The following is a 24,766-nucleotide window of genomic DNA, read 5'->3' as shown; positions in this document are numbered from 1 at the left end:
CTCTGTATCTACTGTAGGCATCCACGGTAGACCACACGGCTTGAGAATTTGCCAGTTCTTTGCCTTCTTGATGATATGCCTAGTCGCCTCTGGGATTACCCTTTGCACTTCCTTTGCGGTCATGGCGGCTGGCAGCAATGTCAGCAAGCGGCACCGCTCCTGAAAGGAGGTGCAACTGGCATACGCCTGGCGCATGATGCCTTTTTAGCTGTCACTGTCGTTTCAGCTTCCGTACGGCATTTTAGATTTGCCTGGGACATTGCTTCCTTTTCCTTCCCCTTGACGTAGGAAGCCTTGAGGTGCTTTGCACAGCATTCGGTTGCTTTACTGGCGAGACCGCCAAGTGCCTGCTGACAAAGTCATTTAGGTTTGCGACAATAACTTGCCCAGACTGAAATTTGTCACGTGCGAGGGGAAATTCCTCTGACGTGCTTCGGGTACCCTCTATAAAACGGCGGAAACAGTTCTGACAAACCATGTCTTCTTCAAGCACCGTAGTAGCTGTATCCGGAGGTAGCAGTTTCCGGATTTCGGCGACAGCAATTTTTCTCACACAACGAAAATTCCTTTGAAATGTAATATTGGGCTTGTGTCTTTTTGAGTAGGAAGCACAAAACGACTGCCAGGGAAAATGAGCCACGTTCCTCCGGAGGTAATAAATGCTACTTGTTGAGGGCGGGCCTAGTCTGGTTCAGTAAGAACGAAACTATAACACTCACAGAAACTACGGTGAAAGGCAGTGGAACTAGAGTGCTTCCGTCCACTGCTGAAAAATACCAGATGCCCCTAGGAGGTTGCTTGGCTATCTGGTGATCCAGGTGATTGCAAGCAGGAGCCGCGGAGCTGACAGGGGCACACGACGATGATGATAAGGCAGAAATGACTCCATGCTCGTGGATTGCGATAAAACCGTCATCAGTGGGCACGAGAGGTCCACAGATGACAAAGCATCTGTGCTTGCTGATTTTGACGTTTTACCAAGTGCGGCAGTGACGGCCCCATATTAGTCGAAGCATTTTTCTCGCCTCAGAAGGTCTTGATTGTAGGCTCCTACCGACGGTATAATTAGATATTTTAATGCCGTTCTATCCTTAAGCTGCTGAAAAACAATTCGTTGTTTCTCGCTTCACTGTAAGGAAGTAACCTTTATGAGTTGAGCAGTTGACGAACCGCAAGACAATCGTTGTAAACAATAATCACGTAATTGATGCTTACGCACCTCCAATTTTGAACAGTGTGAAGACCTAGTTTGGCGATTCGTAACGGTATATAGTGTGGCGCCACATAGAAACACTGAGCCAAGAATTGCAACGCTGGGTATCAAGTTATTGCCTCTCGCGAGACCGTCGCAGTTAGCACTGATTTCGAGGCGCGCTTGCGAACGGAGCTCTGGCCTCTTGGTTACGACCACCGCATTCACCGTGAATTGGAGGAACGCACACAGTACCCACGTGAGGGCTTTCTCGAAGATGTGAGGAACCCTACCAAAGAGCTATCCCGGCTTCCTCTGACGCATAGTAGGTAATGCACGTGTTACGATAATGGAACCCGCGCTTCGTACCTTACGTTCCGACCTAGCCTTACCTGTGCAGTCGTGATTAACTCAGCCTGGAGAAGCAGGCGAGATTAGCCCAGGCAATTAGGATGATCTGATATCGGAGCTGTATAACGTACCACCTCCGCCAATACGAGAGGTGATTGAGCCAGCTTGTGCATGTAAAGACAGCTCTGGGACTTCGTCAGAGCGAAGTCCACAGCCGCGTACGGCAGTGGTGGGCTTAAAGTCGTCCCGCGCACTAGATCCTTCAGATTTTGGCGACAAGCAGTTGGAGCACGGAAGCCCACTAGATGATACAGCCCGTGGTGAGAACAGCCCGCAGTGGTTTGAGCCGAGGTTCCTACGTTGGGAATACAGGCCCTGTAAAATTTAATGGCTCACTTCCCGCTCCTCGACCCGAGTCTCTTCTTGTGGGGTCGGCAACGAAGTCCTCTGAACTCCAGATGTTCTCCTCGTCCAGTTGACGTGACAGGAGGGTCGTAAGGCTACATGCCTGATTGAAATCAGGCTTGTGGCCGTTACCAATGTGGGCTTCCAGTAGACATCCGTCGTGAGTGTTTTTGTGCGATGGCTAGTCGCCAAGTACCAATTCCCATGGCACCACATGTTTCTGGTCGCTTGCTTGGAACGGGTGTTTAAGCATTGGTTGACTGTGGTATGTCACTAATAGGTGATATTGTCTTCAAACTCTGCCGAGCAGGTATCGTCACGTTGCCCAAATGCTGCGCCCATTGGTCACTATCGCCCATTGGTTACTAAGCACCATTGGCCACTATCGCAAGTGGCCAATGGTGCTGTTGAAGCGCGTGATGTTGTGCGCTTACACATTTCTTACGGAAACAGGCGGTGTCGTCAGCAATATACGTACTGCCCTGGCTTGGCGGTGCCCATTATTTTTGGAAAGATATTTCATTATTCACGAGGTCCTACTGCTTGACGTGGCGGGAGGTAGCTACAGAGTGAGTAATGGCGCAGAAATCGTACCTTTTCTGGTGTAAACTGATATCTCTAGCTCGCCAAAGTCAGCCGTGGTCCCAACTAAATGGGCGTTTCCAGAGCTTATCATGCACTTCCTTTTAGAGTGTCCTTGCAGTGAATGTGAGCTAAAACAGCTTGCCAATGTGCTGTAGCCATGTTCTGAAAGGTTCACGGAGGCCCATGGGTGGAAAACCGTCCTCCAAGTTGCATTTCAACAAGGACGCGCTTCCTTGGAGCTATTTTCCGCGTCCGCTCAGCATCCGGAAGAAGGGGAAACTGGACGTCGCCCTTTTGGAGACGCTCAACAAGGTTGTGCGGCCTTCGCAGAGCGCCCACGCATCTCCGGTCGTGTTGGCGCCAAAAAACGACGGCAGCCTGCGTCTCCGAGTAAAACAGTGCCCCCTCAAGGACGTAACGGTGAGAGACACCTATCGTTTCCCTGCATTAGAGTCTATTACAATCGAACCTTGTTTATCCGCAATCGCCTAATTCTAACTGCTGGTTTATTCAAACTGGCGGTGCGGTAGCGGAAATGTTATGTGTAATAAATAGCTTTCGTTAATTCGAACTTCTTTTATTTTGAACAAATTTTAGGGCCCCTTTGAGTTCGAAATAACGAGGTTCAACCCATCCCAGATAACCGTTTTTTTAGTTACAGCTTGCAACTATAAAGTAAACAAGAAGATATGTGCAATAGTTCACGTCCCAGTGTTTTCCGGTATTGTATTTTGGAAATAATAACGAGAAGTTTTTTTAAAAATGCAATGAGAGGCACGCCTCACCGTGGCATCGGCAAGCTGCGGATGGCGGCTATACAATTATGAAGTGCACTGCTGGTGAATGCCAGGTCACGATGTCGTGCTTGTTTGCGTTTTCGTTGTTTCGGCTGTACTAGGTTACTGAAGAGTGGTTGTGTTGTTACATTTCAGAAAGTGGCGCGTGTGAATTATGCTTCCGAAAAATGTGCATGTTTATCCCATGAAGATCCCGATTAGCCTAACGTGGTGTTGTTTCCTCTTTTTCATTTTTGCTGCCACTACACAACATTTTAGAGAAGAATAATGACGACCTTCAATTAAGCTGTATTGACAGCACGGTCGGCTTTTCCTACTGCATCACATTTGGAATGTCCTGTCAAAAACGCTTGGGTTAGGAACAGCGATGGAGTATAAAGTATACACAAAACTTTCTGTAGAAAGTTTACAGAAACATTTTAATTCAGGCACGGTGGCCAATGGTTCACAAAAAAATTGGTACGCTGTTGCTAGGAGGTCTGTAGATAGTAAGTAGACAATCTACTTTATGTTCGTAGCTGTGAGATAAGAGGCGAGACCAAGGGGTGCGATAATTACAACTGCAAACCCTTGGAATTGACTTCACCTCACTTGATTACATAAAAACTGGCCCACGGAATAAAGCGAAAGGGTCGTGCAATAAGAAAATAGCTACGCGGAAAATAAGAAGTTGTACAGGTTAAACAAAGTCGATGACGCGCAGACAATGCTTTCGGCAGTACCACAATAATGCGTTTGCCTTCGCTGCGTTGTGAAAAGTGCTTTGCTGACATCTTATTTTCTGATTTTTTTTGCCGGGCATGTAACTTTAAATTCGTGGTTAGAAAAATATTCAATCAGATCATACGGTGTTCATTGTTTTGAACACTATTCAAACTTTTATTTTCGTACAGAGAAGAGCAAACTTTTGTGGAATTCTTTGGCCCAATATGCGACGCGCCTAGCGCACAAATGCCTTCTTTATGAAGATATTCTACCACCAGACTGTATAAACTGGTACCCAGTCCCTCATTTCACTTTTCTCTGGTACCCGACCGCACACGGGTGCCTGCGAATACGGAACGGATTCCTAAATTATTACAGGTTAAACTTATCTAATCAAGTCTGACGTATTTCGATAGAAGGAGCGTTTCAGCCTGGAACGTTTTTCAGGCACCATTTTGCAATTACCATTCTGACGTGTACAGTATTGCAAAAAAAGGTCTCCCCGAGCTCCACCTCTTAAGGGCGAAATGCATTACCAGTCCTGAATCCTTCATATTGGCGCACGCGAAAAACGTAATCACGCGAAATTGATTTCAAAGTGCCCTCGATTCAACATAGCTTGGCCATAGGGTTGGTCCGGCCACGTTGCAGGTGTTCTATCGCACGGCTTCGAGCGAAGAGCTCAACATCAATGGCACCGTTTACAAGGCTCGCAAAGATCGGAGCAAAGCTATTTCATTTTGCGTCGGCGTCATTCAACACCGCTATTTCCTCGAAAGTCGCAGCGAAGTAGCTGCGGCAGCCGTGAGTGGATCGAGATATTGCTTCGCCTTCGGATAACGCACTTAAACCCGGTGACAGTTCAGCGAGGAGGGACATTGTGAGATACGTGTTTCCTTTTAGCCGTTCCGAAAGCTCTTCCCGCAAGTGTATTACTAGTATCAATCGCTGCAGATGACGGATGCGGAGGACATGTCGGGTAACTGGCATTGGGTGGCCGCTCCGATAGCACTCCATTGTTTCATATGCAATCACTTGCATCATGAAACATAATGATTGTTCTCGGGTATGATTCTTGAAAGGCGAAGCCCGATGTGCCTTACAATGGAACACCCCACTACCACAACGCGTTATTAAAAGAGTCACCAGTGGTTTGTGTTGTGCTGCAGGACCACAGGGACGGCGATACAAAGCTAGGAGCGGATGCAAGGGCGCGCATTTCGAAGCAACCATGGTACGGCAAACTTCCCGCGGCTTCATGTGGACCGTCATCGCCGCGGATGCTTTGAGGCGTTTCTATGTAAACGGTAAGGTGTCGAACTTTCCGCTGCTCGTTCTCCCTTAGCTATGCTTCTGTGGCAGACAGAAAAACGAGGCATATTTTGCAACTTCGACACCGCTGATGAGACCAAACAATTCAACGTCACCCAGGTCTCAACGCTCAGCCATGAAGCCAAATGCACGCTCTGGTCCCCGATCAACTCTGTCACGCGAAGCTTTTTTGTACAAAATGCGCTGTCCTCCTCCAATGGGAATGATACTGGCATAACAGTCTCCCTAGAAGAGTTCGCGAAAATAGTATGGCGTATATAAATATTGTAACTCAAGCATTGCTGATCCAACGGGTAACACAAGAAGCCCTGAGAGCGCACAACGCAAATTGTGTATCCCGATTGTGATTGGAGTCACCGACGAATAAGAAATCCGATACGTTTCAGCGAGTGTCTGGAAAGAACAGGTTTGTTCGCACAACGGGCGTTCTGTATAATAATACGTTATTGTGACGTCTCCTCTGCGCAGGCACCTAGTCGCTTAACGAAAAGCGAAACGTTCACGTTGCCTGCCTAAACCCAAAGATACCGACATAAACGTCTCCTTAGAAACGCCGTAGCTTTGCTAGAACTAGCAGCGCTGCAATGATAGAAACCCTTATCATCTGATAAATTTCAAAACCTTTTCGATGGACGGACTTTCAGCAGAGTGTATGGTGAAGCGAAAGAAAGGAGAACAGTTGCGTGGTTTTCCCACAGAAATTATGCAGCGCTGCAGCTCGTTCTACTGCTGCCGTCGTAAAGCGCAGAAATTCAGCATGCTTTCCGAGCTACAGGAACAAGGAACGCGTGAATATATTTTTTTATCCACTTAAAAACACTCAAAAGGGTTGATGCAGTAATTGCTCACTGAGGGAAGTTCCCTCCATCACCAGTATTTAGGAACATTTAGGTTACCAGTACTCGAGGAGGCTGGTGAAGCTCCTGCACTGGAGCCCGTAGGCCCCGCCTCACTATTTGAAGATGAAGCATCACCGTATCCGCCAGGGGCTGAAGGACCACCAAGATGTGTGGCAAACGGTGTTCCGCTTAGGAGGGAGCCGAAGAGGGAATGTGCGCCTGGTCCAAAGGGCACTGGCAAACCACCTCCTACTCCGGGTAGCAGTCCTGTAAGTAGCCCCAACAGATCAAAAGTTAACAAATCTGGGAAAAGGCGTTGAACCAACTGTCATGTTATGTTGCTATAACTTTCACGCGTTTTGTTGCTTTACGTAAAAGAAACATTTTTTTATTGTATTAGTAAAATCGTAGGTGCAAATTCATTTATACGAAAAAGGGATTTAATTGACTACTGTTCCTGAAAAGCACAGCGCGCGCGCAATCGGAGAAAGAGATCAGTTGAAAACTTTACGATAGGAAGCAATACCTGGGATATGACGCACTCCTTACTGGCTGGTTATGATTGCACATAGCCAACAGGAGATAGCTAACTTGCGCTAAAATGTCAGTTCACAGGCGTTCTATTTCTTTTCATACGTTCCAGACACTGCAGTAACAACCAAGAAGAGAAATGGTGACCTGTTTCAGTGTGTAACGCAGCCACGTAGTCACTATGCTGGGTGAATAGACATGGAACAGACAGCGCCCCGGTAAACGTAAATACGAATTGGTTATGTTACTTGACCGAGTTAACAAAGTTTCAAAAAGCGATATGTGTTATGGCATATACTGACAGGTATTAAAAAGGCCTACACTCGCTCGTCGGATGCATGGCGTAGCTACAGTACCCAGCCTCCACGCTGGCTCCAATGAATGAGGTATCACTCAAAATCAATTCAGCGGATGGCCGCTACGCTGACGCCAACAATTTATGGCCGCTACGCTGACGCCTACTAGAAACCCCGAATCCTTCATCTTTATAGGAGGAATGGCGCATCGCAAACGACGACCGCACTTACAGCTGAAGCTCATCGAAAATCAAAATGAAACATCGCCATGCAGCGGCCGAGCATCTCCGACACGCTACAAAACAGGCCTATCTGCAGCAATGAGGCCTACAGAATATTGCCCCTTTAAGTAGGCTGTTTCTTATGTTTTCATACACGACGCTTTTCATACCGTAGACAGCCAGAGTACGGGCTTCAGTGACATTTTTCACACCGGAGGAGCATCCTATTAGGAAGTATTTGCTAAAGCGAACATAACAATTTAATGCTTCTGATTGGGAAGGGGGAAGGGGTGTGGGGATGCAGTAGTTATGTTTTGAGGTTTTGGCGTAGACCGAGAAGGCAAAGTACCGTTCATCCACGCGACGGCTTTTCCTATAACGACCATGTTCTAGAGAGTGCCTGATGTTATCTTTATTTGTTGTATGTTATATGCACACTGGCCACTTACGAGGGCATTTTGTGGGACTCCTACAGCACACTAAGGCGTATAAAAACCATAGCCCAGGCACATCTTTAGTTAGCGCATCTTAAGTCTCGAAGAATGGAGGTGTACTAGATATCAGAATATAACGATAGACCACTCTACCTGTTAGGTAGGATAACCTGGGTCGTCGTGATCAAAATATTGAGTTATTTATTCAAATTCCCAACGACACAACACTCTCCCACCTTAGTGTATACAACCTCATATCATACTTTCACCTCACATTAATTACAGGCAATGTAAGAGGATTGTGCGTACGTCTGATCATGCATAGTGTACCTGTAATAGCGTCCCAGGCTCTCGCCGGAAGTTTTTAAAGCATTAAACACTGCATGTAGCTCGAGAAAGACTCTGGATGCTTTTTGGGGGTAAGGCAGAACCGCAATGGTGATCCCTACGCTTGTGAATATGTCTGTGAAAGGCACCTTTATTCGCCGAGACGCCAGAGCTGAATCACATGTGAATAGATATTCAGTCTTCGTATTATGTAGCGGCAGTATTATGCAGCGCAACAATGTGAGCCAGAATGCGATGGTCTCCGAAACCAGCACACCAAGCTTTGCTTAACATAAATTTTGCGTCAGTAGGATAGGCCAACCTTTGCTTTCTCAGAATTTACCTTGTTGAGTGTTGTCATTCTAAATCTTCTCAAATCCTAATTTGTCGCTAGGCATTCCCGAAACAGAGAGAGGACTGGGGCGGTATTCCCGTGTTTTGTCCCTTTTGTGACCCTTTCAAAAGTGTCCCTTTTGAGCTAGCCCTGATTGGCTAAAAGCGAACACCCGGATGTGACGCCTTACAAGCACGGCGGAGCTATGAGCCGTGGATACTCGGAGCAGACGATTTGGAGCAGACGATTTTTCGTCGCCTTATTGTTGGTTCGCTCGCGGAACAAAAAAACACATAAAAGATACTCTGATACGGTTTCACTTCTTTAAAATGCGTTTGCGAGAACAGTTATGGTATTTGAATCAAAGGCCCACTGTTGAACCGGAAGTACGTCACGATGAAAGGGACGCAAAAGGGACGTTTTTAAAGGGGACAGCTACGAGAATACCGCCCCTGTTTTCGTCGTGGCCTTTCGCACACCGGACGTAATTCCTCAAATTTTCAGGTTAGTGAGACAATTTTATCCTCCAAATACTTCGCACAGGATTGAATGGGGTTTCGCTGAGTGATTATTTGCGTTCTCCGAACCACACACGATCTCTTCAATGAACGTAAGAGCTAGATTGGCAGAGGCTGTTGTGACCTCTGGGTTTGCATGCCAACTGAGTACTCTTACCCTAATTCAAGAGGCAGCATTGTATTATTGAAAAGACAGGGAAATAGAAATTATGGATTTGACAGTCGGTGGTTTGTAATGAGATTTCACGTAATCGATCAAGTTTTACAGCTTATTGTATAGTCAGTTTCATAAGAAGTGGCGCTTCCCTTTCGATAAACAATAAACACTCTTGGGTACGAGACCCATTGCGTTTTTTCTGGCAAAATTTGTTTTGCCTACTCCCTTGCCGAGCCATGCATTACTTGCCTAAATGGGCAACTCTGAAAAATAGAGAAATAGCTATGGCAGTGGAGGCGAAGAGAAAACGTTATCTTTGCATTCATGGCAGCACTTTACGACGTACTGTCGAACGCAGCGGCTTCAGCACGCTGCTGTGTCGCCTGCATCGCAGCACGCCGGAGATCTGTTAGAACAACGCATTCTCATTACGTTTAGCGGACAGGATGTTTAGCTGAAGTGCATAAAAAACGATCTAAAGCTACGGTATTTCACGCTTTTTTACAGTGAAGCGATTTAGCGAATCGTAATTTTTCGTGTCCAAAATTAAAAATACCAAGAACTTACCAAGAGCGCGCACGTGAGGGCGAGCATTGCGACGACCGCCGGCAGTTAAAAAAGCGAAGAAAATGCCGAGCGCACGTCTGTGCGCCCGCATCGGGGCGGCCGCCAAGCGTCCCTTGCGCACGTTTGTCAAGCTAATCGTGCCCACTTAGGGAGATTAGCTAAGATTGGCAAAAAGAACTCCAGCTTTCCCTGTAATTATGGCATAGCCTTTCTCGGAACGGAAAGTACTCCAGTGTTTGCCGTAATCGTGGCAACACACGCGCGGAACTAGAAAGGCACGTCATAGCGCATGCCCTTCCAAGATAACGCACAATGATTATCGCTACCAAAAAAATGAAGGAAGCTCACACTCATAGCAACAATGATAGGGTAAAGGTCTTTGCGGCAGCGAAGAAGAAGCAAATATGCTGTAAGGGTGTACCTAAACCTTCAGGATGGTCGTGAAGGTTAACAGCTTCGCTACCTTCAAGTCTTACGGGCTTGTGTGAGCTTCCTTCATTATTTCTGCACTAAACTAAGAAGCGAAACAGCTCGTTCGACAGCAGCTGTCCTATTGAATCTGCTATGTACGACGCATTCCATGCTAAAATGTCCTTAACCATGGTAGGGCGCCAAAACGAAGTAATTGTCAACGGGAAGCCTTTATTTCTGAATTAACGCGAAAAGTGAAGCTGCCATCGTTGTAGTCGGCGTCAACACGAATGCTACCAAAATGGTCTCGTCTGCAAAGGAAATAGCACACTTGGGCTCACGTCGGATTGGAACTCGTGCCTGCAGATCGAGAAACCAGTGGTTTACAACGGCACAAATGCGGCATCCTGAAGGGTGGGGAAGGAAGGGTTTCCTAGTGAATGTTAATCGACGAATATAATTGGCACGTGGTTCCAGGTAACTACGAGTATGTCTGTGAGAAATAATTGATCAGTAGCGGTGGTTAGTAATGTGAGATAAGGTTAAAAATTCCTGTTACTGAATAAGGTCGATTAAAATGATTCACGGTCATTAACATGAGCCTGTCTACGCCCACTGCAGGACAAAGGCCTCCCCCATAGATTTTCAATTATCCCGCTCATCTGCTAACTGCAACCAATTTATCCCCGCAAAATTCTTGATCTCATCTTCACACCTAACATTCTGGTGCCCCTCCCACGCGTGCCTTTTCCAAAAATCCACTCTTTTACCCTTAATGACCAACGGTTATCTTGCCTTCGCCTAACATGCCCGGACCATGTCCATTTCTTCTTCTTAATTTCTGCTCATATGTCCACAACACGCGTTTGTTCATTGACCCACTCCGCTCTTTTACAATGGAAAAGGTTTTCGCTCGTTGGTTCATACTGATACAAAAACATCGCTCAAGACGGGACACACACAGGGCTGTGTGTGTTGCCTCTTTCTTTGTGTCCCCTCTTGAGCGCTGTTTTTGCATAAAGTCCTCTCTCGCCTTGTCCCTTAAAGGAGCCATGAGGAGAAAACAAAAATGTGGTTTATTGAAAAGATTGTTGCGTTATAATCATACTGACACCACTTTTAACGTAGTCTTCACTCAAATAAGCTACATAATTAGGGAAAAGGGGAATGGCCATGCGACCCACTAGCTCATTTCCCGCAACCGAACCTATGATGTCATACCAGCCAGCTGTACGATTTGCGGAGGGCGGCAAAAGAAAGCGTAAATTAGGCAGACATTATAAGCTTGCTGAAGGACCTATTTGCGCTTAAATCTAAGGCATATTCTTTTTAAAGCCGCAATAATGGTGGGACAAACAGTGGAAGTAATGAAAGCACACCTAAACATAGAAGTACGGATGCGTACTACTGTTGGTACTGCGCGCACTATGCTTGGATTAGCTGCACAGGACTGCGGGGCTTTGGGGTTGTCTCAGATAAGGAGGTTAAAAAAAATTGCATTTTTTTTAACCTCCTTGGTCTCAGATGACACTGACCGATTGACGCAAGCAACGGTGTCTTACGTGACCATATTTGTCGAGCGAGCATTATGTTTCAAGAAATGACTAATTTCTCCCTGAACAAATACAAGCCAGGTTGAAATACGGTGAAAACAAACCCAAGGCAGAAAACGGCTTGTCACGGTATGGTGGCGCCGTCTAGGTTCCATAATGATAAACACGGCTTCCCAATCGGCTGCAGAGCGGTCGGTTACGGTGAAGTCATCGCAGACCTAAAAAACGCACGATTTTGAGGGAAAATATCAATTCGAAATTAAATTCATTGATTTCTCAGGGAATAAAGCATCGTTTTCATTGGAGCGAGCGCTGGGGACACTATAAAACGCGAAATCTTTCGAATAACAGAGACTTGTTTGTTGTCTTCATGAATCCTTTAATGTTACACCTATCATCTTCCGTTCCATTGGTTGCTCAGTCGTCCTCAATTTAAAGTGAACCGTCTTTGTGAGCCTGCAAATTTCTACCACGAATACACGGGAATTCACCGTTCATTGTTATATAATGGGGATTATGATTGATTATGATTGATTGAATCCCCATTATATAACAATAGAATAGAATAGAATAGAATAGAATAGAATAGAATATGACTTTATTTCACATGAGCGGCATGAAGTAGGAGACCTGCGGAAAAAGCTGAAAGAAGTCAGCTTGACAAGGCCGCAGGCCCCCTTCATTGGCGTGATACATAAAATTCGTGATGACATGATATATAAAATTGGCATACATGGGCATGATACATAAAAAAAGCAGGATACACAACCAGAGCAATAAAACAGCCTTTTTTTCGAAATGGACGGTGAATTCCCGTGAATCCGTGGAAGAAACTTGGAGGCTCACAAAAAGGGTTCACCTTAAATTGAGGACGACTCAGCAAGCAATGGAACGGAGGATGATAGGTGTAACATTAAAGGATCCATGAAGACAACAAACAAGTCTGTGTTATTAGAAAGATTTCGCGTTTTATAGGGTCCCCCGCGCTTGCTCGAATGAAAACAATGCTTTATTCCCCGAGAAATCAATGAATTTAATTTCGAATTTATATTTTCCCGCTAAATCGTGCGTTTTCGTGGTCTGCGATGACTTCACCGTAACCAACCGCTCTGCAGCCGATTGGGAAGCCGTGTTTATCATTAGTGAACCTAGACGGCGCCACCACACCGCGACAAGCCGTTTGGGTTTGACATGTATGGGTTTGCTTCTGGCCTGTCTTGCAATTGTCTGTGTTCGTTGTTTCTTCACCTTTTGTGGTTGTGGCCCTTCTGTCCGTGCGTGCTGTATTTAAATACTATGTAGTACTATACTATTAGCAAGGCATTGATAAATCCTTTTTTATTTTTCCTGCTGTGCATTCAAGCGGACAACGTCTTGCCATTAAGTTCTTTATCGTCAGCAAGCCGTGAACTATAGTGCATATGAAGTACGTTATAGAACGGCTGCATTTAGTCTCTCTGGATTGTACAGAACATTTTGTGGTCAATAAATCAATCATTCATTCTTTTTATTTCAACTACATCTGTGTTGGGGACCGTGAACAAAAAGCCACCAAACGGGCTTGACAGGGTCCACGGCCCCGTGTACAAGCAAAACGGCAGCAGCGGCTTGCTACCAACATAAGCATGCACATACTTATACAAAGTTACAATTCATGGATAATAAAAAAACAAATCCCATCGCAAGATATGCGTACGCATAGCAACAAACTATAACAAAACGAAGCAAAACGCAACCAAAGTTGTCTAAGATAAAAGAAGAGGAAGGAGGAGAAAAAAGATAAATTACATCAAGCATATAGGTATACAATCACTAGACGAGAAGTGGGTGTCAATTGAACAGCACGGTAAAAAAATAAAAAGGCACTGATTTTTCAAAGACTATTCGGTGTCAAAGCTTGTTTAGATAAAGGGGAAGAAGGTGACGTAGCATTTGTGTGCCGTAGTTTATGCGGGCCCACGGCATTTCCCAGCGTGCAAAAGTACGGAAGTTACGCTGGTACTGGTTTGCAGTTAGTTTTAAAATATTCGGCAGAAAATTGTTACTTTTTCTTATTCCATTTTTATATTGTTTGATTAGTGTGGTTCTCTAATTTCTCTTGTCTTATATTGGTTTAGTAGTTTTCTTGATGTTCCCTAGATCCTCTCATTTTTCTCGCGTCCTCAATTTGTAACCTCCTCATAACCTAATAAATACCGTACAGTGCTCTGAGGAAAACAAACCTGTTAAATTGCATTCGATTGCTTACAGCAAATGTTGCGAAACATTTCAAATGGCTGTGTACACCCTCTAGCATCAAAGGAAAGAGACGGCAAAGAACTTAAATTAAGCACACATATACTTGCAATAAGCACACATATATTTTCCGCCTCGCGTGTAGAAAGACCGTGGTTCGAATCCCGGTGCTAGCAATCCCCCCCCCCCTTCACAAAGAAAAACACTTGCAATTCAGGAATTGCAGTTGGGGCTTGGGGTGCGGCCTGACCCCGGCGACCATTGCCGGTAACGCACTCCCTCACCAGAGCAGGATTGGCCACCCTGGTGTAGTAACGGCCACAACCTCCCATGAATACGTCAATTAACCCACGGCCCTCAGTCTCCAGTGGCTGCGAAGCAACTGACCACGGCGGCGGTCAGACCTGTGACGCAACAGAGGGTGCTAAGAATCTCTGGAACCGGACAGGCCGCCATTGGAATCTGAACCTGGCAACGTTTAACGCGAGAAATTTATCTAGTGAAGCGAGTCTAGACGTGTTGTTCGAGGAATTAAAGGGCATCAAATGGGATGTCATACGGCTTACTGAGGTTAGGAGAACAGGTGAAGCCTTTACCGTGCTGAAAAATGGACACGTTCTACACACTAAACTTTTTAACACCCTTAAAGGTGCTAAAAGGGTGCACTCAACATTTTGCACCCTTTTTGCACCTTTTAAGGACTAAAACATTGCTCCGGCACCCAATCATGAGGGTGCCACATATTAAGGGGTGTAAATCTTAACATTTTTAAACCCTTTAAGGTGCAAGGAGGGTGTACTGAACATTTTGCACCTTTTTTGCACCTTTCAAGCACCCAAATATTGCTCGGGCACCCCACCTCGAGGGTGCCAAAATTCAGGGGTGTAATCAACAGTTTCATAGGGTGCTACGACCGTTAAAGGGGTGCTAAAAAGTATTTCTTCTCGATTGGGGTGTTACCACGGCACCTTATCGTTAGGGTGCCTAAAAGAACGGTGTGTGAATGCAAGCATGCAAAATTGCACAAAAACAGGCTGAATGTTTAAACCGCACATTGCACTATTTCACCGCCCGTTGAGAGAATAAATATGAACTCTCCACATAGACCAGGGGAAAGGCTCTAAAATTGCTGTTCGTAAATTGAACAAAACGTGCTGAATGTTTAAATTCCACTCTGCACTAATCTACTGCTTCGAGTGTATCACAAGGTTCGTTTCGATGTCTGGGTGCACGGGAAGGAAAGGCTACAAAATGCCTCTTGTAGTCCTATAAATAAAACTTTTACGCGAGGCATCGGTGTCCTCAACGAAATCGAATTTACCTAAGAATTTGTTCCCGTATTATTATGCCCCGGGCAAAAATTCCAACAAGACTTTCTTGTTGGGCTCACAGCACGCCTGTGGGGCCAATACGAAGTTCTGTCGGCACTCTATCGTTCCAATAGCCTAGTCTTCCAACAGGGAGTTTAACCTTGATGGCGTTTGTGGGGCCAATAAGAAGCTCTGTCGGCACTCTATCGTCCCAACAGCGTAGTCTTCCAACAGGGAGTTTAACCGTGATGGCGTTTACCGGCTCGCCAACACGATAAGTCAACGCCAACAGACGCCTCGTTCGTAATCAGCGGCGCGAGCGCGCCATCAGACAGAACCGACAGACACCCTGAAGGTGGTTTTTAGGGCCTAAACAGCAGCGTCTATGTCTGGCATAGACGCTAGACGTCAACGTTTGTGTTCTGAATTTTCCCTTCAGTAAGTAACAGTCAGACGGACGATAACATAACTATGTGAAGATATGCTTTGGCTCATACCACGGCAAGCGCAATCGTTTGTGGCTGCAGCCTCGGCTGCTCTTCGTCCACAACAAACTGAATCGGCTGTACAGCTTTCTTCGAGGGCGTGTATGCAGGGGTTCTATCTTCCTTTTTTGCGCAGGCCGACGGGGGCGGTCGTGTAAAATCATTTTCGCTCGTCACTGCCGTAGGGTGGCCACCTTCCTGGTTTTGGACCGGCCCGACCGGTTTTTTAAACAGCGGGCCGGTTGCCGGTCCATATCTAAAACCAGCCGTCATCAGCCGGTTTTTTGGCTTTTGTGCCGTGATTATGCCCGTTTTGGCGTTTTATAAGCGTCAATTCAACAACTAAGACGATAAATACGTGTCGACAACGACAAGCTGCGCAAAGACACGCGAGCAGAGAAAATACGCGGGCGAGCGCGCTGCCTCAGATGGAGGGGGACCTAAGGGAAGAACAAAATAACGAAATTCTACCGCCGCGGTCAGCAATTGCGGTTACTTTTCAGTGAAGCACATGCAGAGCGATTAACCAAGCTCTCAATCACTTTCAGTACAAACGTTATGTTGATTTCTCTCTAAGAAAACACTACAATAAATGGCACTGCATGTTAAAAAACATGGCGTCTTTTTTCAACACAATCCCCCCTCCCCCCCCGGAAGGCCCGTTTTTTTTTTTTCGGGGAAAGGTTGTAACCCTACGCTGCTGTTCTGCCTACCTGCTTGCTGTACCTATTACGTCGCCGCCACCGCAAATCCCCACTTGTTACAAACTCAGAGGTTTTCGCACTGTTAGCAGTCGTTTTACACGATGGGTTTGATGCGCCTGACATGCCAGGAGTGACATCGCTTGTAGTATTAGAGCGACGTTGCTTGTCTGCAAGACGGTGCCGGTCAAACAAGCGTTATCAACGCCATAATTCTAACGGCACATTCCATTTATTTCGTGGCTGCCGTGGCTTGCGCAGAAAAGGTCGGGTTGACTGCGATAGCTTTTCTTGAGTCAAATAATGGAGCTTTGGCTCAATCGCTTGCAGCGCTAGCAATGCGGCCTCGTCTGCAAGACCGGTGCGTGAGAAACAAGCGTTAGGACAGCCAGAATTTCAAAAATGCAGCATAAACTAGACCATCGTTAAAGGAGGCGATGACTAGACACAAGCAACAATATTCGTTGACAACTTACGTAAGTATAGAGTTGTTTTAGGCGCTCCGAATACCGCCCGCCGACATAGCTGTTTGTTAACGCGTCGGTTTACTGTTTTGTAGGTCAATGGTTCGATTCCTCGTCGAACGTGTTTTTTTTTTTTGTTTTTTTTACGTGAGGGTTTCATTACCTCCTTTTTTAACGACCAGGGTAAGCACCTGTTCCTTGCTTTCTATCACGCCGACATTTACCGCCCTCTTCCTAAACCCAAAGTAGCTCGTTTTCTCGCACGTTCTCTCTTGAGAAGCCCGCCGTGAAAACAAAACCAAAACAAACGTCAAACCTCTTTACAATATCAGTATATATGTCAATTACTTTATGTGTATTCACTTTTTGTGTTTAAAACCTTAAATTTAAGTTATAAACACATTTCAGACTTTGAAAGCAGAAAGATAATTACCAACATTACAGTAGTAACACAATTTTCGTCAAACTTAGAGGTGCTACATTTGAAGTCTGGCAACTATCTCTCACTTTTGTGTGTGTTTTTTCATGGAGTTTTGTGCCGAGTGGTTAGTGGCGTGATTTAATCTGTTTTATCTATTTCAAGCTTAAATAATAGTTATAGAAGCTTTATGGGTGATGTCTACCCTTCTAACCTACGCGTGTGTTGAACATGGGGACCCCGGAAGAACGATCATCGCCGGATAAAATACCGCGCGTCAAAAGTGGATGACATTGCATCAGAACAAAGCGTGTTCGTGTGTCCGCGAGATGAAGACGACAGTGAAGGAGAATTTTACGTTGGAAACATCGTTTTTGCTCGGGTAAGTACGCATTTTTTATTATTCTGTATTTGGTTGGAACGAGTTCTGGTGTTTATGGGTCAGTAATTCGCTAGACCCCCATCTCGTTTGCTCTGAGAGCCTAGGTGAGTTAGTATACTTGTTTGGCGCCCAGTCCACCGTTTCGCAGAAGTCAGCATCAATTTACGCTGAAGCTAGACCTTGGCTACGATGCTCGCGCTATGGTACACGGCTGCTAATAATTTCACATCACGCAAGGCTCTTTAACACCGGGGCGTTTGTTTATGTGTCTCTCAAACAGTGCCTTTGCGGTTGCAGATCGCAGTCGCAATTTCGCGTGAGTGGCACAACGCTGTGATTAGTCCTCCCTCGTGAATACCCGCGGTATACCAAGAAATAACATGAACAGGAGGTTCCCTGGAAGTGCATGTGATAACGCGTACACGTGATTCCATGGCTGGCGTCTCTCTCCCCCCCCCCCCTCCCCCCCTTCACGAATTCCGTGCAGTGCGCTTCGCAGCTATTGCGCTCGCGAGACCGGCGACCGTACGCCTCGCGGTCTTCGGGCCGCGATATGTGTGCTGTTCTCGTGAAGCTCGACACCAGCGAAATTGCCGTACTCGCTCGCCAACGCGCCCCGACAGCGCACGCGTCGACCGGGTGCTGACGGAGTTGTGCTGGAAGAAAAGCAGGCAAGAGATGAGGGCGCACGAGGTGTAGTTAAACATGAGAATTTACAAAGTGCAAGGTGGAGAAAATAGTATGCAAGGGCCGGAAACGGTGAGAGAGTTCGGGCCGCGCGCCAGCGAGCGAGTGCGGTAATTTACGTTGCCGAGTTTCACGAGTCCGGCACGAATATGACGACGCCCGTCTGAGAGTTCATAGAGGTATAGAATTCACATACGTGCAAATTGAAGGTGAAATGCGCGCATGTGGCCTCGCAGGGAGTTAGCATAGTCTCGGGGTAGTGGGGGAGATTTCACAACGCCTACGAGGCGCCTGCCGATTCTGTCAGAGTAGCTCTCGGGAAGTCTGGGGCTTGATATCAGAGGCATATGTATTGTTTAAATTAGTGCAGAAAATTGAGCCAATTCGCAAGTTCTCATTTTCGCAAAACCGCAGGCCATACAGAGACTAACAAGAAAGCTGTAGGCACTCACTCAACTCGATTTATATTGGAGAATTGAACGTGCAGATACAAGTCAGACATTGAAATGGAGGAGCCTCAACTATCACACACCAGTTCCGATTGAAAGCAAGGAATACAGATGAGCTGCTAGCATGCGTTCCATGCAAATTAGCTCAGTAGCTAGCTTTGCATATATCATGCATACCCCACTCACAGTACCTGCAGGTCTAATAAATACATTCTTACTGTGACCTAAATTTCACTTGGGGTGTTCCGGGAATGTTCTTATTAGTGCCTTGGAGGTTACTGTCTTTAAACGATTAAAAATCTACTTGATGTAAGCATTCGTGCTTTGTGTGTGCTCTTCTTGTATTTCAACAAGTGTCAGCACACTCACAGATTATGCACCTGCAGGTGCTGCTGCTGGCTGTCCTGGGTCAGCTGCCTTCCAGTCCAGTTTCAAAGGCTTTGCCAGGGCCTCCCTTGGCCAACCGACACTGCACCTGCTGTACCCAAGTACTGCCTGGCCTTTCGTTGGTGCTCCGTACGCTTTGCCGCCAGGAATGGTCATTCATCCATCATCTGGCCGCTTGGACCACCCGTTCAGAAGTCAGCGCATTTGCTCGACACATCGGTCAAGGCACTGCTGCCATATCGGTGCACCCACCGATTATGTATTTTCAGGTTAGTTATTGCATGTTGTGGAACTTGCCATGATGTATACCTGTTAGCAGTGCTGTGGCCTCTGATTATTTGAAACATTTTCATGAAGCAGTGCTGTGCGTATGGAGCGTGTCATTGCTTAGCAGAGATATTGAAGAGAATCTGGGGCTGACGACTAAAGGGCAAGAAGAGAAATTGAACTGACTTTGAAGCAAGTATTCGTATGTAATCAAGCCAAGCAAACATTTAGGATCTTTCGATATGGTTTTAAACTTGCAATACAAACTGGTCTACTTCAGATCATACTGGTAATAATCATACTATACCGAAAAGTACATCCCGCAGTCTGTAGAATTCTGACAGCGCTTTTTTCGCAGTCTCTCATGACAGGCACTAATCTCAATGGTTGGAAGATAGTCGAGGTAGCACCAGTCTTTAAATCAGGAGACGGTACTTCACCATTAAATTTCCCTAACAAGCACCATATGCAAGGTCAGGAAACATTTCATCCACTCTCAGGTCGCTAATTATTTATAAAATCACAATATCACATTCGAGTATCACCACGGTTTTCACAAGGGTTACTTGAGAAACACAACTTTCAGGATTTGTTCACGATCAACATTGATCCATTGACACAGGCTTACAAACTGCGGTAGTTTTTCTCGATTTTTCTAAAGCATTCAATCGCATTGCACACCACAGACTACTTCTCAAACTTCACCCTAATGTCCTCACTTGAGCAAAAGATTTTCATTCTTCTCAAATGCAGTTTACTTCTAATAACTATAAACTTCTTTTGCTCGTGCCACTTTGTTGTTCCCCCAGGCAGGTTGCTTGGTCTATCTTCCATGTTGCATATCCTCCCATGTAGGTCTATTTGCAGATGATGTTGTAATTTATCACACAATTTCTTTCAACTACTACCGTCAATGTTTTCAATCTGATCTTAACACAAATAACTCCTGGTGCTGCAAATGGCTAATGTCGCTTATCTCTAAAACAAAGTGCATGACTTTAACGGTGGCAAGTCTCGGATTGTAAATACTTACTTCATTAACAATAGCCTGATTACCTCTTGAGACAAAGGTGTTTTGGTAGGCCGGTAGGGGAGGGGGGATTGCATGGTGGATTTCAAAAGGTACATCGATTGGGAAAATAAGACGTGTGATTAATATTTTCATTTGCACTCCAAAACTCGCTTTATTTCATATGTTTAACCCACTGCCGTGGCTAGGGTGGTGCGCTGTGGAGGCGAATGTCGGTTAGATACCGCTTGGTGTAGCCGCTTTTCAGATGGAGGCAACACGTAAAGACGCCCGTGTTTGGAGATTTCGATGCACACAAAAATACCCAGATGGTCAAAATTAATGCGAAGCCTTCCCCTACAGTGCTCCCCATATCACAAGTGTAGCTTTGGCGTGTTAAACCACTGTTTTTTTTTTTCATGTTTTTGGTATAGTACCAGCTGCTGTAGCAGGTGCAACTTAAAGGTAAAATTATACATAATGTTTCCAAGAGCTAAATATAAAGGCCATATTGAAGTGCGTTTATGGGTCTATCTCATAGCAGTAGTGAAAGGTTATATACTCTGGTGCAGGTTAAGAACGCCAATGGCTCATGTGGTGTAGTCCAGTGTTTGACGGAACGCCGTGTAGGCAGGTAAAAGCATTATTGCAGTGATGAAACGTAGGTCACTGACCAAGTCAAGAAAGCCATTTAACGGTTTGTTGCTTGTTCCCGGTGAGCATGTGTCGTGGAAAACGAAGCTATATATTGGGCATTACGCGGCGCAATGAGTTTGCATAGATATGGTGCAGATTGCCATCCATTATGTTGATAATGTTGGGCGTCGTCTGAGCAATGAGGGACTCGAGCAGTAATCGAGAAGATAGATTGCACTCAGTTGTCAGTAATTTTGTCTTGTTCCAGTCGACCACGTGTCCCGTCCTCTCACGGTGCTCTGCCAGTGGACTTGTTTTTGCATGGCCCTTGTTCACTTCGTTCCAGTGCTGCATTAATCTTCTGTGCAGATTGCCCGTTTCGCCAATGTACACTGATTTGCATTCAGCGCATGGAATCTAATAAACAATACCCGGAAGCTTGGAGCGTGAGAGGGGGTCTCTCACGCTGACAATGTCAGAACGCAGCTTGCTAGTGGGCACATGCACAATGTATGCACTGCGTGTCTTGAAAATGTGTGCGAGAGTTTCACCGATGTGTGGGACGTAGGTAATTGCTGCACGTTTTGATGCAGTCGTTGTCCTGAATATAATGCCTAAAGCATTATATTCAGAAAGAAGCGAAGAGGGTGACTAGCAGGAATCCGCATTGACATTAGCAGGCAGAAGCGTCCACAAGGCCTGTGTCAAAAAGTGCTGCAATTCTCGTCCTACACATCAATCAAACTTTCGCACGCATTTTAAAGAAACACATTCTGCACATCGTGCAGGTGCCCACTAGCAAGCTATGTTCTGACATTGTCAGCGTGAAAGACCCCCTCTCACGCTTCAAGCTTCCAGGTGTTGTTTATGTTTTGAACAAAAAAAGTGCCATTTAAACGTGACACCTCCTTCCTTGCCGATTTCTGATGCCTGATTGTTCAGTTTGTGGGGATACGTTTAGCAGATTGCTCACATGTCTAACCTGTATTTGTGCTTGAGCAGTCAAACGCTGATGTTAGCAGTGAAGTAGGTGAAAATTGTAGTTTGATTGTAGTTGTGTGCAGATTACCTACATTGTGTTAATTCGTAGAAAAGCAAAATTGAGGTAACCCTGCTAACTGTTCCGCATTGCAGCATTTTATTATGCGAACGTTAAGGAGTTCAGCTGCTTGTTAAAGGTGAAATAAACAGTGGTACAAAAAGAAGAGCATCTACTAAACAGAAATATCTTCACAATCGCAGGATGCCAACGGTCCGCCTACCAACTTGTGTCCTGCATCGTTTCTGCTGGCTGGAGCGGTTCATGGAGCATTTTCCAGCTTCTCAAAGTTTGTGGTCAAGCGCTCCTCCAAGTGAAAGATGCCGCAGAGGGATCTTTTGTTTTAATGCCACAATTTCACGTGCTCAGCAGCAAATTTACTCGTAAGGCTTTTTAAATATTCATCACCCAAGAGGGCATGTTACCTTCGTCTTCGGTGGAATGTGTCTGCACTCAGGTTATTTGTGACAGAAACAAGTGGACCACGTCATGAGAGTCATTGAGGCCTTGTTGATTGTGCATGCTTCTGAAATGACATTTTCATTTAGCTGAATACTTTCCACATATTACGATTTGTGAACAAATTATGGTAAAAGTCATGATTAGTTGTACTACACTGCAGGAAGGAAATGCCAACATACGTTTTAAGCACCTCTGATATTTCAGATCGTTGGCTGGTGAGCAATAAAACAAAACTGAAATTTTTTTAAAGTAAAATCAAATATTCGTTGTCACCAGTGCATGACCATAGTAAAAGCTATCTAGTCACCAAATTTAGAATTAGACACGAAATGCCAAGAAAAATAGGGAAATAAACTAGACAGCTGGCTACAATAAACCAATTCGTAAAATTCCTCAATGTCTATCAAGTGATGATTCAGGCGGGTTAGTTAAGATGTCAGTGGGTTTACACACCCAACTTGCAGGGAAGCACATGAGCTCCCAATATTAACATGTTTTTAGTGAAGACCGTCTTCCTTCATTAAGCTGCTTTGCACATTGATGCCAGTCTGATAAATGTTCTGAATTTTTGTTATGATCAATCTTTGTATGGGAACCATATATTTTTATATGATGTCGCTGTGTATTTCTGAAACTGTATCTAGTCACTAATTCCAATTTGTCGTGGTCAGGTTTTTTCAACTAATTCGTAGCTTTTTTAACAATTATGGTATATTTTGTGTGCCTAAAGGAATGCCCCATTGCATGTTTAGCCTATGTAGTGTTGAAAGCGGACATTTTGCTTCAAAGTGGAATGTCGGGCTAGCAACAAGGTACTTCGCGTGCTGCTCACTTTCATTCATGCCATTATTTTTTATATTATCATTTAAAATTAAAAGCCAACCAATTTGCTGTCGTTTTAATTTTGTCACGTACTTTATACTTTGTTTTTTTTCAACTTTGTGTAAGGATTGACTATCCATATTTTTATGATACCAAGGCGTTGGACTGGGCTAGCTGGTACATGTTTGAATGGATGAAAAACCATAGGAAAACCCAGGACACAGAAGAGAACGACGGGACAAACTTGTGCCGTCATTCTGTTTTAACTGTTTCCTGTGTTTACCACTGGTTTTTTATGCATTCAAACATTTTTTATGAGTTTGTTGAACAGTGATTAGTTTAGGTGTGTTCAAACAATTGTTGGTTGCGAAGGCTCCCTGTAGCATTTGTATAAGTGCTCTCTGCTTTTTTTTTTTTGAGCCAGTACCCCACCACCAGTTTTCATGAGGTGGTCTTTTGTAGAAATAAGTTGAAATAAATATTTGTTTGCATTGCTTTACATGTTTTGAAAGAATTTCTTGTTCATTCTTGTTTCATTCAACCCCGTTTCACAATCCTGCTTAAGGCATTTCCTCTGTTATTTTTTTTCAGAACCAGGAAGGGTGCTCATCCTCGGTTCTTGCTGAAGCAGCAGTATCCATGCTTCACACGTGAGCTCTGAACACACAGTAATTATGGTATGAAACATTCTACCAGTATAAGCCTGCTTTGTAGACGTCATTGTAGATGTCAAAGCTCTTGACAGTGTAGTCCAATGTCTGGTGTAACGGGCAATGTCTACAACTTGTAAAAATTAATTTTGTGGCTATAATGTTTGTCATTATTTTAAAATGCACGTCAACTACTATTTAGAATCGCTGTCTAAATTGGCAGCCATTTTCCTGGTGGATACAGAAAGTGAAAAAGCGCATGCGTAGAGATTTCAGTGCACCTTAAATGTCCCAAATTTGCTAAAGCTAATCCAAAGCCCTCCTTGTGGTGCACTTCATATCCCATGTACAGTTTTGCGTAAAAACAGCTAAAAATTTATGATCAATTTAAACTTATTTTAATGTTTTTAAATGCAAATATTCTCAGTTTAAGCTGCCATATTTAGAGTAAAATATTTTGTAACAATTATATAGCTACCAAAGGTTTACAGAAAAGCTTTTTGCTTTTGGTTGTGCACCTTCTTATCAAAAGAAAAATGTTGTTAAGAAAGGCAGAAGAAACCCAACTATGGAAATAGCAAACCCTAAAGCTGCCGATAGAATGAATGTTTTGTAGAGAATCTTTTGCTGATTTCAGTTCTAGTCAACTCTAAAAAAGTCTATCGACGTAGAATGCTTACCGTGAGGCACCTCGTAATACTAGCCAAAACTAATGGGCCCTGGCTGTTGGCTGTTCATTTGCAACAGTGACAAATGACCCCACATCCACCGGCAGGGACATAATGCAAGGCACCGTGTACAAGCTAGC

The 24,766-nt window shown here is 44.9% G+C and overlaps 1 protein-coding gene and 1 long non-coding RNA gene across 4 annotated transcripts in view; one reads left to right on the top strand and one right to left on the bottom strand.

The window, feature by feature from the left end:
- LOC144142459 (uncharacterized) overlaps nt 1-24,766 on the bottom strand; it is a 72,606-nt gene that overhangs the window by 25,326 nt on the left and 22,514 nt on the right. For 2 of the 3 annotated variants that reach the window (XM_077673996.1, XM_077673995.1), the window contains exon 3: nt 6,264-6,473. In XM_077673996.1, coding sequence (XP_077530122.1) covers nt 6,264-6,473 — 210 coding nt within the window. The remainder of the gene's footprint in view (nt 1-6,263; nt 6,474-24,766) is intronic. The other variant, XM_077673997.1, reaches the window with a different exon arrangement.
- LOC144142461 (uncharacterized) lies at nt 17,294-23,764 on the top strand. Its single transcript, XR_013316990.1, has 3 exons — nt 17,294-17,550; nt 19,073-19,342; nt 22,228-23,764. It is a non-coding gene; the product is annotated as an uncharacterized LOC144142461 (long non-coding RNA).

This window comes from Haemaphysalis longicornis, unplaced genomic scaffold (assembly GCF_048455015.1).
Source record: "Haemaphysalis longicornis isolate Haplotype H1 unplaced genomic scaffold, Haemaphysalis longicornis Haplotype H1 scaffold_6, whole genome shotgun sequence".
NCBI classification, from domain to species: Eukaryota; Metazoa; Arthropoda; class Arachnida; order Ixodida; family Ixodidae; genus Haemaphysalis; species Haemaphysalis longicornis.
This window is presented reverse-complemented; position numbering and strand designations above follow the sequence as displayed.